The sequence below is a fragment of the Sinocyclocheilus anshuiensis genome, unplaced genomic scaffold (assembly GCF_001515605.1).
Source record: "Sinocyclocheilus anshuiensis isolate Anshui unplaced genomic scaffold, SAMN03320099.WGS_v1.1 scaffold2168, whole genome shotgun sequence".
NCBI classification, from domain to species: Eukaryota; Metazoa; Chordata; class Actinopteri; order Cypriniformes; family Cyprinidae; genus Sinocyclocheilus; species Sinocyclocheilus anshuiensis.
Window position 1 is genome coordinate 632,499 of NW_015546037.1, and position 14,238 is coordinate 646,736.

At 36.2% G+C, this 14,238-nt stretch overlaps 1 protein-coding gene across 1 annotated transcript; it reads left to right on the plus strand.

Moving 5' to 3' along the window:
- Positions 1-2,946: 2,946 nt before the first annotated feature.
- On the plus strand, positions 2,947-11,154 carry gal3st2 (galactose-3-O-sulfotransferase 2). Its single transcript, XM_016500003.1, has 5 exons — positions 2,947-3,062; positions 3,171-3,398; positions 6,780-6,890; positions 7,565-8,213; positions 9,664-11,154. Exons 2-5 carry the CDS (start codon positions 3,325-3,327, stop codon positions 10,705-10,707), a joined length of 1,878 nt encoding a protein of 625 aa, XP_016355489.1. The 5' UTR covers positions 2,947-3,062; positions 3,171-3,324; the 3' UTR covers positions 10,708-11,154.
- The last annotated feature ends 3,084 nt before the right edge of the window (positions 11,155-14,238 follow it).

Sequence of the window (14,238 nt, forward strand, 5' to 3'; positions counted from 1 at the left end):
CTGGATATCATTATATACTTCTGGCAAGTAGTTATAATGTTGAATCACACATGACAGTGAAAGATGGTCTTTAGAAATCCACCAGGATATTCACACGTTCACAGTATGCGCTCACACACTGGCACGAGTAAGCGTTATTCTGTTACGATTAGTTCAAATCTGAGTCCAGTGAAACTTTACATTCCAGGTCCATGTGTGACATCATCATCTAATAAGAATAATTTACCTTACAGGTCAGGATGATTCAGGGATATACTGTTTATTACAGCAATAAACATACATATTACTTAGAGAGGTTAAAGAGAAAAAGCAAGGGAGAGAGTGGGAAATATCTGGCTCTTATTTGAGCGTCACTGTTGGATCAGCAAACACCCGGGTCCAGCTGTACTCCCTGATCACTGTGTTAAAACACACACACACACACACACACACACACACACTGGAAAAAGAGCCCTGCTTGCCTCAGTTTAAGAGTTTAATAGGCCTGTTAAACTGTAAATTTTATACACCCATGTAAAAGACAAGCTACATATTTACACTTCAACGCCAATTACTTATAATGCAAAAGACAAACAAAACTGCGTTGATACTTCCAGTTATTTTAGTGAACTCTTATTTCTAATTTTCATCATTTCTTTTGCTTTTTGCAGATGAGATGAGCTTGCAAAGTCTGATTTTCCATATGATGTTGCCTTTTTATTTTATATTTTTATTCAATGTACAAGTATTTGTGTCTTTGTACTCTTTCAATCTATGCAAGTTTGGTTTGTTATGATTTCAATTAAATGATGCTGAGTTCCACAACTGGGTGCAACCAGCACAAAATCTTTGTGGGTTTTGTGTGTGTCTGGGTATGAACTGAGAAACAGAGCATCATATTTTTTGTAGACATGACCTTCTGTCTCGCTCTCTCTCTCTCTCTCTCATTTTAATGTGGTAGAATAATTGAATTATTGAACGGCCCTGTCTCATTCTCAGCTATTTATAGAGATGCCCAAGGCAGAATTTCGTATCCAATATTGTGCTAATGGTAAGCTAACATGTCGTGTCATAATTGCTGCTGCGTACTGCACGTTTAAAAACTGGTGTGACTGTACTTTATATTCATGATAATGTTTTCCTCGTTGGTTTAATATTGTATTTGCTGCACTGCAAATCACTGCAGTTTTTATACTGGTATACTAGCAGCACATGTTTTACACTGCTTCGCACAACTGGAAAAAGATTCTGGCAGTAGGTTTGTCGAAAAAAACGTCAAGAAAAGTCAAGGACAAAACAAATACAGCAGATAAATGCAAAAAAAAATTCAATAAAAACACAAAGGCAGTTAATGTTTTTGTTCTGAAAGGCCTCAGGTTTAGATTACAGACATCTGCGATACAGTACGCTGATGGTGAACAGTACATGCCAGGGCTTTTTTGCACAGATGAACAGCGCAAAGGAATTCTGTGTGGGCGTCGTATGGTTTGCTGGTTGTCATGCTTCCTGTTGGAGCTGTTGCTGTGGCAGCAGAGCTTTCCCAGGCGATTTGGCAGGCATCTCTGTGCCCGAATGATCGATTGGTGGAAAAGTGTCAGCCAGCAGGCTTTTACTGATGATGTCATCATTATTGATCTGTCCGTGGGCTGAAATGAAACTAAATAGAAAGTGCTTCCTTTCTTTTAATGCATGTGAATGCAATCACTGCAGGGAGCGCTAAGTGACGCAGCACAATGTTGTTTATGAACTGAAGTAGTTTATTCAGCTTTTGATGCTTTGTGTGTGCGTGTGTGCTTGCACAGTAAACAATATTCATAACTAAAATACTTAGGCCTAACTAAAAAAATAATATAGATAATCTAGCCTGTTTTATATTCAACAAGACATACTTTTGTTAAACTGTTGTTAAACAGTTTTATCTAACACACATACTCAGTCTACATTTCAATTTGCACATAATATACCTGTACATACAACTGTCTATTGTTATATACCTGTACATACAATTGTCGATTTGTATATTTTTATTCCTTATTTACTTGTTCTATTTTTTATTTTTTATTTATTTTTATTTTTTATTATCGGTGTTTTTTTGTTCTGTCACTGTCATTCTGTTACACTGTGGAAGCTTCTGTCACGAAAACAAATTCCTCGTATGTGTAAACATACCTGGCAATAAAGCTCATTCTGATTCTGATAAACTGTTTTTATAAGGAAACATGTATTTGAAATTTACAGTGAAATCAGTAAAAGCATGTTCTCTTAAGCCCCTGAATGATGCATCATTGATTATATTTTGTCAATAGTATTTTTTCTTATTATTTTGCTATTTACAAAAGGGTGTTTTGTTGTTTAGTTTCACTGTGCACATATTATGCACATATTGTATTATTTTATACATGCATGTTTTCCCAATGCATGTTTTCTCAAAAAAAAAAAAAAAAAAAACTACGTAAAAGAAAAAAAAACTTACATAAAAGATTCCAATTTTGTTCGTAATTGTCATTATTTACTTATATATAGATTTTTGTTTTTGTATAATTTCTTTCTATTTGTAAATTTTCTGATAAGCATCTGGTTAAAAAAAAAAGAAACTTGCAAGTCGCTCTAAATAAAGTCTTTAAGCATACATTAAGATCCTCCATGCTTCACCCTCCTCTTTCTCGTATTCTTGCCTCCTCTTTTTACCTGCTGCTCCCCTGGTATTAGTAGTAGGCTATCTTTATTAGGGCACAAAGATATCTTTGTGCACCAAGCAGTCAGAAAGTGCTCAGAGTTTCGGCATCAAGTTCCCTCATCGGCGAAGAACAACAAGGGCACATCGAACGGATTATATACTTCTTGCTCTCCTCCAATACCATCGGTGCAGACAGAAAGAGAGAGAGAGAGGGAGGAAAGACAGACAGGTGTGCTCAGTCTGTAATGAACTCAGTATTATAGGATCACAGTAAGACAGGAATGGATTACGTCTGTTGTCATTAGTATTAACATCATTGCTTGTATCTTAAATAAACACCAAGACTCTGAAGGAGCTTTTGGGACTGTTCTTCAAACTTCAAGACGTGGTTTCTACATTCTTCCTTGTAAGGACTTCCTAAAAGCTACCTTTTCTGTCATGGCTATAAATTTAGCCTCTGGAAGCTCTCTTTATCGGTCACTCGCTTCCCTTTTTCTCTCTCTCTTTTCCTCAGAACCAATCCGTTGTTAGCGGGAGGAGTCCCACTAGTGGACCTGAGGGACGGATAGCGGTGTTTCACGAGTTCGGTGGAGCGTTTGACGACTCCGAAGGTCCGAGGTCCGGTGGGGGGCTTATTGGGGGTGTCGTCTCGGGTACAAGAGAGCGACATGCTCCCGCCTCAGAGAATCGCGGGCCGAGAGCGAAGAGCGTTTCAGTGGCGGAACTCCTCACCGTGGACCACGTAAGTGAACTCTGAATTCACAATATAGATGCTTCAGTATTAGTTTTCCCTCAAAGAGACTCTTACTTACCGTATTCGTCGTAGAAAATTGTCAGTTTAAGTGACATTTAAACGACCGTGTCGTCTGGGAGCGCGACAGTGTTTTCCCGCTGGATGCGCGAGCCGCGCTTGATTAATAACGGTCGCCTCTCTTCATCTCGCACGAGCTTGATAAAATATTCCGGCGCGAAGAGCGTGTGATACGCGTGCTCCTCCTGAATTTCTTCGCTGCTTAGTGCTGAGTGTAGGCTATTAGGTTTGAAAGAACCGAGTCGAGTTTCATTCCGGTCTCATTCAGATAGTCCGGTTTTGTTTTATTTCTCACTTACTTAATATACACAGTTCCCACATTCGCGGAAAATATCAGTGTTATTTAATGTCATATATATGATATTGAATATACGGTTTCTAGTTTAATTTTCTCTAATGTATTTAATCAAGACATTTATGTTTAGGAATAAAGTTTGAATAAAAATGTGTTTGTATTGCCTAGTGCTTATATCAAAACCAGACTTCAGTTATGCTATAGATTTGCAGTCTATTCATTTATGTCTGCTTGAGAGAAAACTGTTCAACTTCATTGGGTCAGTCTTTACATTAAAGGGATCGTGTTACTTTTGGTTTACACTAGCAATTAGGCTATACGCTTTAAAATTGCAAAAGATACTTGAGACACCATTTGTAGTTTCTCAGATCACCCAACTCTCTGGAGAACTTCTAAACCCTTTCAAAAAGGGTGGTTCACTGAGGAACTTGGAAGATAAAGCCCGTAAGTACCTGTTAGAAATCTATAGACTGTCAATGGTTGCTCCAATATCCTCTTAATAAAGGAAAGATTTTGAGGCACTTGAAACATGTAGGCCTGTTGAACTTCCCACAACAATAGGAGGGTGCTTGGAGGTTCACCAGAAATCTCTTGTTACTTGAGTGAATTGCCTAATTACTTCAAGTAACATGGACACTGTAATGTAAAGTGTTACATTTCATTTTTACTGTTTATTTATTTATGATATCCAATACTCCATTGTGCATTTAAGCTAAAGCAATGTTTCATGTAAAGGTTTTTGAAGCAACAGGCTGCAGCCAGATGTTTGTAGATACTGAAGCTGGTTGTGGTATGGATGCATAATGTCATACTGGGAAGATGTGTTCATGTATTCACCCTCTAACTCACTTAAAAAATTCATCCTATTATGGAGAACTGGCGTGCATGTGTGTTTTGTGTGCATATGTGTTATATGTATTATGTATATGTATATGTATTATAAATGTGACAAGAGAAGAGGTTAAACTCCCTATTCCAGATGCTTCTCCGGCCTGAGGGAATGTACAAAGTTTTGTTTTAGTTTAAATGTTTTCCTAATGCTTGCATGTGTTTCTTTCTATGTGACCACAGCCTTCACCAAATCATTGTTTGCAGAATGAGGGGTAAAAAATAGAATTACTGTGCATTGTGGTGTACAGCTAAAAACGTGTTGAGTATAAACATCCATACATGTTCAGTACTTGTGGGAATATAATTTGTTTAAAATGTGACAATACTATGTCTTTATATGCCCTTTATAATTCTTATAAAACGTTTTAACAATGCACTTGAGTTAACATGAGTTCATATAATTTTTAGAGAGATAAATACAGGCTGTTCTCATTAAAGGAGTTCAAGCATGCCAGAAAAATTGTTTAAAGATGTTTACCTCACTCCTTTATTCATCTTTTGATCAATTAAATGCAGACTTTCATTTCAAACTCCATTTCATGCAAGTCAATATGGTTCTTATAAAGCATTGTTTCGCAAGAAAATATGTTTAGCTTTGCAACCTTGACTGTATTCATCATGAAATGCACTTGTGGATGCTTAAACAGGATCCCATTTAGACAACACACTATAATTTAAACCCACACATTCTTTAAACTGGATCTCTTGTGCTTTGCGTTGAAGACACAAAGTAAATTAGGCAAAGAGGTAGTCATTTGCAACAAGCCATGTGAAGTAAATCATATTTTAGAATACGTAAATGAAGCTGTCAAAGCCTGTTAACACACTATGAGTAAGGCTTTCTGTTGCCTGACTATGATTTGTGCTGTCTTTTGTGAATTGACTTGGATGTTAAACAGTTTTGCTGAAGTTTTTGAACTTCAGGACTGCTGTTTCAGCACTAGTGGTTTCCTTGGTCTGAAGCAAAACATTCTATGTGTGTGTGTGTGACTCGATGAAAGTGCAGTCATTGACAGCCGCAGTCTAATTTTAACCTGGTATATGACTGCCTGTAATTCATTTATGCTGATCTGTAGCATGACTCAAACCAAGCGATTTATGCTGTGGCCAAATAAAAACACAAGATCGAGAGAAAAAGAGAAGGAGGAGAGAATTACACTGCTTAAACTATCTAAGGAACACATTCTTTTCTCATTTTGCAACCAGCCAACTGAATTGCAATGGAAATCAAATACTCACGAACTCTCTTACCTGCAAGGTGAAACCCTGGTGGAGCAATTAGTGGGACACAAACATCAAAAACAACCTGCTCACTTTTGATATGTAAAGAATGTAATATGTATCTGTACAGCATGACAAACCTTTTATTGTGTGTATTGTAAATATATAAATAATATTATTTTTTAAATTAATTAATTAATTTAATATTAATCCAACTCTTTGATCTATCAAAATAAGACTGCATTTATTTGATCAAAAATACTTTTTTATTTATATATTTTTATATATAATGTTGTTGCAAAGCTGAATGTTTAGCATCATTACTCCAGTCTTCACAGAAATCTTTCTAATAATGCTGATTTGCTGCTCAAGATTTCTTATTATCAGTGTTGAAAACGGTTGCACTGCTTATTTTTGTGGAAACCATAATACATTTTTTTTTCAAGATTCTTGATGAATATGAAGTTCAGAAGAACAGCATTTATTTGAAATAGACAAAATTTGTAACATTTTAAATGCCTTTACTTTCACTTTTGATCAGTTTAATGCATCCTTGCTGAATAAAAGTATTACTTTCTCTCTTTTTTTTCCTTTTCGTGATATTGCAGTGCCATAGGACAATTAGTGCACCTGTTTTCAACAGTGACTCTTTATTAACTTGCCATTTAGCTGCTCTTTACCCAAAGTGTTATGGTACACTAAATGCTGAGAAACTCCTTCGTCACTGATCCTTGAGATAAATGCCATACTCAAAGGCACACTTGTTATATGGTTCTTAATAGCAGGGATTACTGGTGCCTTCACAATCAATGTTTGCATCACTGACCACAATGGTCAGGTTGTCACCAAATGATCTCCCACGCTGCTTATTTTCTCACATTTACGCTTGACCTTATTGTTTACAGGTGCGTGAGAGTGGCGTGTTGCAGTCGCCTGCGCTTTATGTGGTTCACTCTGATGTTCCTGACAGTCCTCTGCGTGGCGCTGCAGATGCTGGGAGTCGTCCGACAGGCCAGGTTGATCATGTTTTACAAATAATGCATGGTGACCTATACATAGCGAATTATAAACAGATTGAGAAAGACTTTCAATTTAGATTTAACAGTTTGCATTGGACGATTTCCATTAGGGGCATTAGAAATATCATGACAACATTACAAACTTACTACAAACGTTTATATTATATTTATTATATTATATTATATTATATTATATTATATTATATTATATTATATTATATTATATTATATTATATTATATTATATTATATTATATTATATTATATTATATTATATTATCCATTACCATTACCATAAGGCAATAAGGTTTTTTGACAAAATTAATCTAAATATATAATAAGTATTATAAACATATAAATTATATAATATTATATTATAAACATATATACTGTATATATATATATATATATAATTATTAACATATAGAGGGAGACTTTTTAACTCTTTATTTAGATTTAACAGCTTTCATTGGATGATTAAAGTCAATGGCAATATCTTGACAAAATTACTTAGTATAAACTAAGTATTATAAATATATATTTATGTAACATGGACATTTATTATATTATATTATAAAATACAGAAGGACACTTTTCAAATCAGATTTGTGTTGGTTCCATAAGGGTCAGCATCTAAAATGTACTGTCTCTTTCTCTCTCTTTCTCTCTCAGGAGCGCCAAGGTTTTGAAACTTGTGAGTGAGCAGCTGGTCAGAATGCCTGCAGAGATCCACAGGCCCATAAAGCGCAAAGACTGGGAAAACCTTTGGTCTGTCTCAGCAGCCGTTGCTGAGGAACCAGTGGACCAGCATCCTTTCATACAGAGAAGAGATGAGAGTGAAAACCCTCGTTCAGAAGAGAGAAGGGAACAAGTCTTGGAGGATACAAGAAAAAAGCTTACTAGCACCAAAAAAGCAGCTCCACCAATAGAGGCGAATAAACTCTGGCTTGGCCAAGAATTTCCAAACCAGCCACAGAGGCCAGCTTTCCCCAAAAGGACCCCAGAAATGAAAAAACCACCACACTCTGATGACAATAATGATAAATATAGAGTAAAATCACAAGCTGACAACACTGTCATGTGTCAGCCCAAAAAGCACATCGTCTTCCTCAAGACACACAAGACTGCCAGCAGCACCATACTGAACATTCTCTATCGTTATGGGGAAAGCCATAACCTGACATTTGCCTTGCCGCTGAACATGCACAGCCAGTTATTTTACCCAGCATTCTTTGCAGCACACTTTGTGGAGGGTGTCAGGACTCGCAGTGTGAAGGAGTTCCACGTCCTATGCAATCATATGAGATTCAGCTCACAAGAGGTCAGTCCGAGAGCACAGTACCCGTACTATTGGACCAATAATAGAATATTCATGACATTAAGTCAAGACACTACAGGCACAACATTATGCAAACTCTCACGCACTGGTCAATTTTGAGATTTTGGGCTTTAAGCTTCCATGTCTTCTTTCAGACTAGTGGACAGAAAACATCCAAAATACACCTTTAAGGGTTTATTTTGATACACTTTATCTATTTGTGTCTGTAGATTTCAACTACATATCTTTAAAGGCCATTTTCTCAAAATGAGTTTTCTCATGTATTGAGTCAGAAATCTCCACTTCAGAAGCCACTACCAAACCCATTTTATTACTATCTATATTGTTTTGTATGTATAAGGTTTGTTGTTCATATATCATTCGCCTGATTTAAATGACATTTTAGTCCTACAACCAGTGAAAACTTTTTTTCCTGGTTGTTGACAGACTTTTTCTGATTTACAGTGTGATAAAAAGAGATATCCCAAATTACCTCTGTAAAACCCTTCATCTCTAATATGTGACCAAAACGAACCAAGCAATTTGAACCTAGCTTTATACAATTTTCAGATTTCTGTTCTGCAGAGGTATGCAAATGTATGTATATTTAATTATATAATGTCCCATTTGCATATTTAAACAACATTTCAGAAAACGTGTAATATAAAACAATTGTCTTAATGTACTGTGATTAATCAACTGGGGAATATAGTGATGTCTATTACTATTATTAAAATTTTATTATTAAAATTTTGACCATATTCACCTATAGTGTTTTGTCTTTAAAAGTAAAGAGTTTCAACAGAAGCCCTTAAATGCCAGGGACTGAAAAAAAAAATTATAGTAAATATTACATAATAGATAATGCAATGCATTAAGACATGGTAACTGTTTTTGATTAAATAAATAGCATGATAGGAGTTTTTTTTTAATCCTAATGATGCATGTGAACAGATAGGCTCCAGATAAAAGATAATGCTTTCTCTTGTTTATTTTTATTTAATTTTTTTAAATTTATTTAGTATTCTGTATTTATAATGTTATATTTATTTGCCCTTATATATAACTGCACATACCATTAAGAACCGTTGAGGTGAATATGTTTGCAACTTTATCAAGACTGTGGTGTGAAAGCAATCCAAGATATGCGTAGACCACTTAGCAAGCACATGTATCATTTGATACAACTGACTATTTTCATTTTCAAGAGGAAGACGAAGCACCCAGTGCTTTATGAAAGTAGGCAGGTGCAGATCTGAATGATTTAGAAGACATTTGCACTGATTGCATGTAGATTGCATTCTGGGATGGAACTTCTGTTGAGCAGAATGTGTTTATGACTCTGAAACAAAGAGCAAGAGGTCAAATTTTTATCGACTTGTACTTAAACAGTGATGGAAATCTGAATAAAATATTTTATTCATAAGTTCATATGGTCTTTTCTGACTTGCAGGTGAGAAAAGTGATGCCTAAAGACGCATTCTACTTTTCCATTCTTCGGAATCCAGTGGCGATGATGGAATCCCTGTTTGTTTACTACAAAGCGATCCCAGCTTTCCGTGCTGTCAAAAGTCTTGAGGAGTTTCTGATCCAGGGTGGGCGGAGCTACAACGCCTCTGTGCCTAATAACCACTATGCACGTAACATTTTGACCTTTGACTTTGGTCTGGATAATACAGCACCTGAGAACGACACCGAGCTGGACAGACGTAGCGCCGAGGTCATCGCCGCCATGGAACGTGACTTTCCGCTAATCCTCATCTCGGAGTATTTCGATGAATCGCTGGTGCTTCTAAAACATGCCCTCTGCTGGTCACTGGATGATGTTTCATCTTTCCGCCTCAATAGTCGCAGTGAACGCTCTCGCAGGCCCTTGAGCGCAGAGATAGCAGATCGAGTAAAAGAGTGGAATTCACTAGACTGGCGATTATACCAGCACTTTAATGCCACTTTCTGGAAACGCATAGACTCCACACTTGGGCGGACGAAGCTCCAACAGGAAGTTGAACTTCTGAGGGCGAAGAGGAGGAATCTTGAGCAAATGTGTCTTCAGGAAGGAGGGGCAGTAGATCCTGCGCAGGTCCAGGATTCATCACTGAAGCCGTTTCAATATGGCGCAGCAGTTATTCAAGGTTATAACCTCCGACTGGAGTTAAATAATGACACTCGTCAGCTTTGTCAGAGGTTGATTACACCTGAACTACAGTACACCTCAGCTTTGTACACCAAACAGTTCCCTCAGCTGGCAGCCGCGCGTGCCGCTGCTGCAAAAAAGATTGCGGCTTCCAGAAACACTGCAACACACAGAGCTGTTAAGCGCAATATTGAGACAAATGTTCACACAGCAATGTCGAACAATACCTCACATAACAATACAAATAAAGCCATTGTGGATGAACATAGCTTACACATTTTAGCTAACTCTGTTGTTCATAATGAGAGACAAAACAATTTTGATGCAAAAAAACAGTATAAAGAAATAAAAAGAAACACATAAACATACCACACAAAAACAGTTTATAAACTCAAACATACATAAGGAACCACAAGAACCTGGTTTACTGAGATGAATTCATCAATTAGAACTCATAACAGAAATAATTAACTAGGGAGCAGTCAGAAATGAACTCATTAAAAGATTTGGCTGGCAAAAAATCTCTGCTGTCCAACGTAAATAGTGTAACAATGTATGAAGCACAGCTCATATAAAAGTTACTTTCAAAGCAAGCAATGTTTTGTTGGTGAACGCAGGACATTCACGTTACCAACTTGAAAAAAAAGGGAACTTTTTCGCCCTTGCTGACTCCTGATTTTGGGTATCGTTTAAATTTGATCAATTCCGATTCTACTTATCGATTCTGATTCTTATCGATTTCCAGTTTTGATTCCAATGTGGTTAAAAAAATGAAGTCAAACATTTAGATATCAAACAGATTTATTCTGTGTCTCTTTTTGCAAAACATTTAATTGCTGCTGAATACCATGAACAAAAATCAGCCAGCTACATAAAAACTGGACTAAGAGCTGTTTGTCTGCAAGAGCTGCTCAAGTCTGGATAAATTGAGACTTTCTTTTTTTTATGGAGGTTGTAGTTCTCTCACAATTCTGAAGAAAAGATATTAGCCAACTAAAAAAAAATCTCATGGAATTTATGAATGGAATGATTCAATGACTCAAGATTACTTGTTTCATTACTGGATGAATCAGTGTTTTTGAATGAATCTCTTGAATGAATGATTCAAAGACAAATACATTTTGAACAGTCCCTTTTCGCCACCTAAAAAAAAAACAGGAATTGATAGGTGGAATTGAAATTTTAATTTTACAACAAGTATCCGATTCTGGAATTGGAATTTATTTTCGATTCTCAACACTACTCCTGATTCCAATCGAACTGACTGGATTTTGACCGCGAAATTTCGTTGATCAAAGCTAAATGTGACCGCACATTTACAAACAACACCGTTCCATTCAGTACGGTTTATATGTATTTGTTTCAATGCTTTTAACAACTGTAATCATCACAGTGCAATGTTATACAGGTTTAAATTGTTACCACCCAGTGAGCAGTATTTCTGCATCGCTTTTTCAGCAGCTGCTTTCCTCCCGTGCTCAATCTGCAGTGCTACAGCAAAATAAATCATATTTTTACCAGAATTGCAAATTTGAGTTTGCTGTCTGGGTCGAATGTGATGCAACAAAAAGAAATGTTTTGCTATTGAGTTCTCACGGACTGCTCGTAATAATATAAATACAGTACAACGATACCAGTGTAGTCCGATTCACGAACAAATTACTCTTATGAGCTGGTTCTTTTTGTGAGTCAAAAATATACGGGATGACAAACCATTGACTCCAACGATGAGATGGTTATTTTTAGTGAATCAAAAGCATATATGGAGACCAGTGTGGTCCAATTCACGAGGAAATGACTCTTATGAGCAGGTGCAGTTGTTTAGCGAATCAAAAACATACATCCCAACCGGAGTCACTAAAGAATGAACCAGTTCTTTTAATGAGTCTTTCAAAAGGACGAATCGTTTGACGAATCATTCACTGAATTGAATTCAGAGAGACAATAAATCAACATCTGACTCACTTACTGAACTAGGCCTAGCTATCATTATTTATAGTGATATCCGTATCAAAATGAATCAAGGTTTATGTCTTGATTTTTATATGCTTTTTTTTGTTTTGTTTTCTAAATAGGCTTAATTAAACAAAACTTGTTAGGAATGGTAGCCTATTATCAAAGTTTTGATTTAAATATTGTGTCTCCATATGACATCTATTAATGTATTTCTGCTTTACCCTCCAGCAAAACCAATAATACCTAATTTGGGCTCTTAAAATATCACAGGCTATGATTATGGTGTGAGACAATAATAATCAAGTGTGATTCATTGTCTTAGAAGACTAAGTAATGTCTCGTTTACCTTGTTTGCACTTTCTCTTTGGACATAAATCATCTCATTTTTATGAAAATGATTTTCCATTTGTAGACCAGAAGAGGCTTATTGTGCCTGTTCAGCTGTGTTTTGTGTTTTGGAAAATGCAAAGCGTTCTGCTCAATATGGCTAAGCTATTTCTCTAAAACCAATGGTTCGAGTTTCCAGTGCGAGTCAGAAGTTTATATAACATGGATAAAGTGTGTGTTTGGCCTCTGCAAAAGTACAGATTCAGCTCAACTAAGTGTTTGTTATAATGCTAATTGGAAATTGACCTATACAGCAGTATTGTGAATAACTTGAAGAATAGGCATACACTTTGTAAATCCAGCTTAATTTATTTTTGCACCATGTGGCTTTTCAATTTGATTTGTTGTTAAATGTCACTGGAACAAAGTGGAAACTATATGTCACTGGCATTTTCAGACACATGAATCAAAGCCTAATGCAAAATACACTGAACGGATCTATTAGATTTTTCTTTGCTATTTCTGACATTCCGGTCTTAGAAATACAGTGGCCTCTGAAAGTATTCAGACACTAATACTAAGGACGCAAACTTAAAGTTTGCTAGTGCTGTGGCATAGTTGTGCACAGGACAATAAGAGCTGTTGGCTCAGGTTTGAGTCTGACCTGGTTCATGTCCTGATCCCATTTTATCTTTCCTATCTGCATTCTGCTGTCCTATAAATAACGACAAAATGCCCTAAAATAAAATGATATATAAAAAGAATGTATGAACTTCACTGTATTAGATAAAAATATCAAACCAGGTGAAATCAACAAACAAAACATATTAGAATTTTCTCAGAATGAACTGATGTTAATGTGATGTTTATGAAGTCGGGTTTACGCATCAGATCGATCACATGTAGTTCACTATGAACCTGATCCAAGTCTAAAAGTCCAAATAATTTGGCTTTATTGGTTAATTCTATAATTTAAAGTCTAATATATGTCATTTCATACAATAATTGAATTGAAAAGTGAGCTTTCTTTAAAATGAACACTGCTTGGTTTGGTATTTTATTATGCAACACAATGACAAGTGTGGTCGTGTAAGTGTTCAAGTATTTAATGGAGCCTCTGTTTCTCACAAGTGGAACCCTAACTAATGTAAACGTTCTGTATTATGATGGATTTAATACAATGGCCATCTACAAAACCAGTCTGGAAATCCAGTGCATTATTGAGGCCAATTTAAATGAAGAAAGCAGTCCATCTCAATGAAGAAAGCAGACTTATGCTAAGGGCTAATGCTGATTGCCAAGTTTTACCAGCCCTGAGTCTCTGAAGGACCTGGACCTTGATCATTACCCAGAATGACTTACCAGCCTTCATAAAAGATTATCTGAACCAAAGTCTCAGAGCTTTAATCTAAATTTCTCTTTAATGTTATAGAGCAATATACTGCATATGTGTGGCACCTTATTTCAAATCTCTGAAAGCTACAGTGCATTTGCAACTGTTTCATATTTATTAATAAAAGATGATTCTCTGGTGATGGTTGTCTTCTCTGTACAAAACAAGCATGAAGCCTGCTTTGTGCCATGAGTTCACATATTTTCTAGTGGAATGAG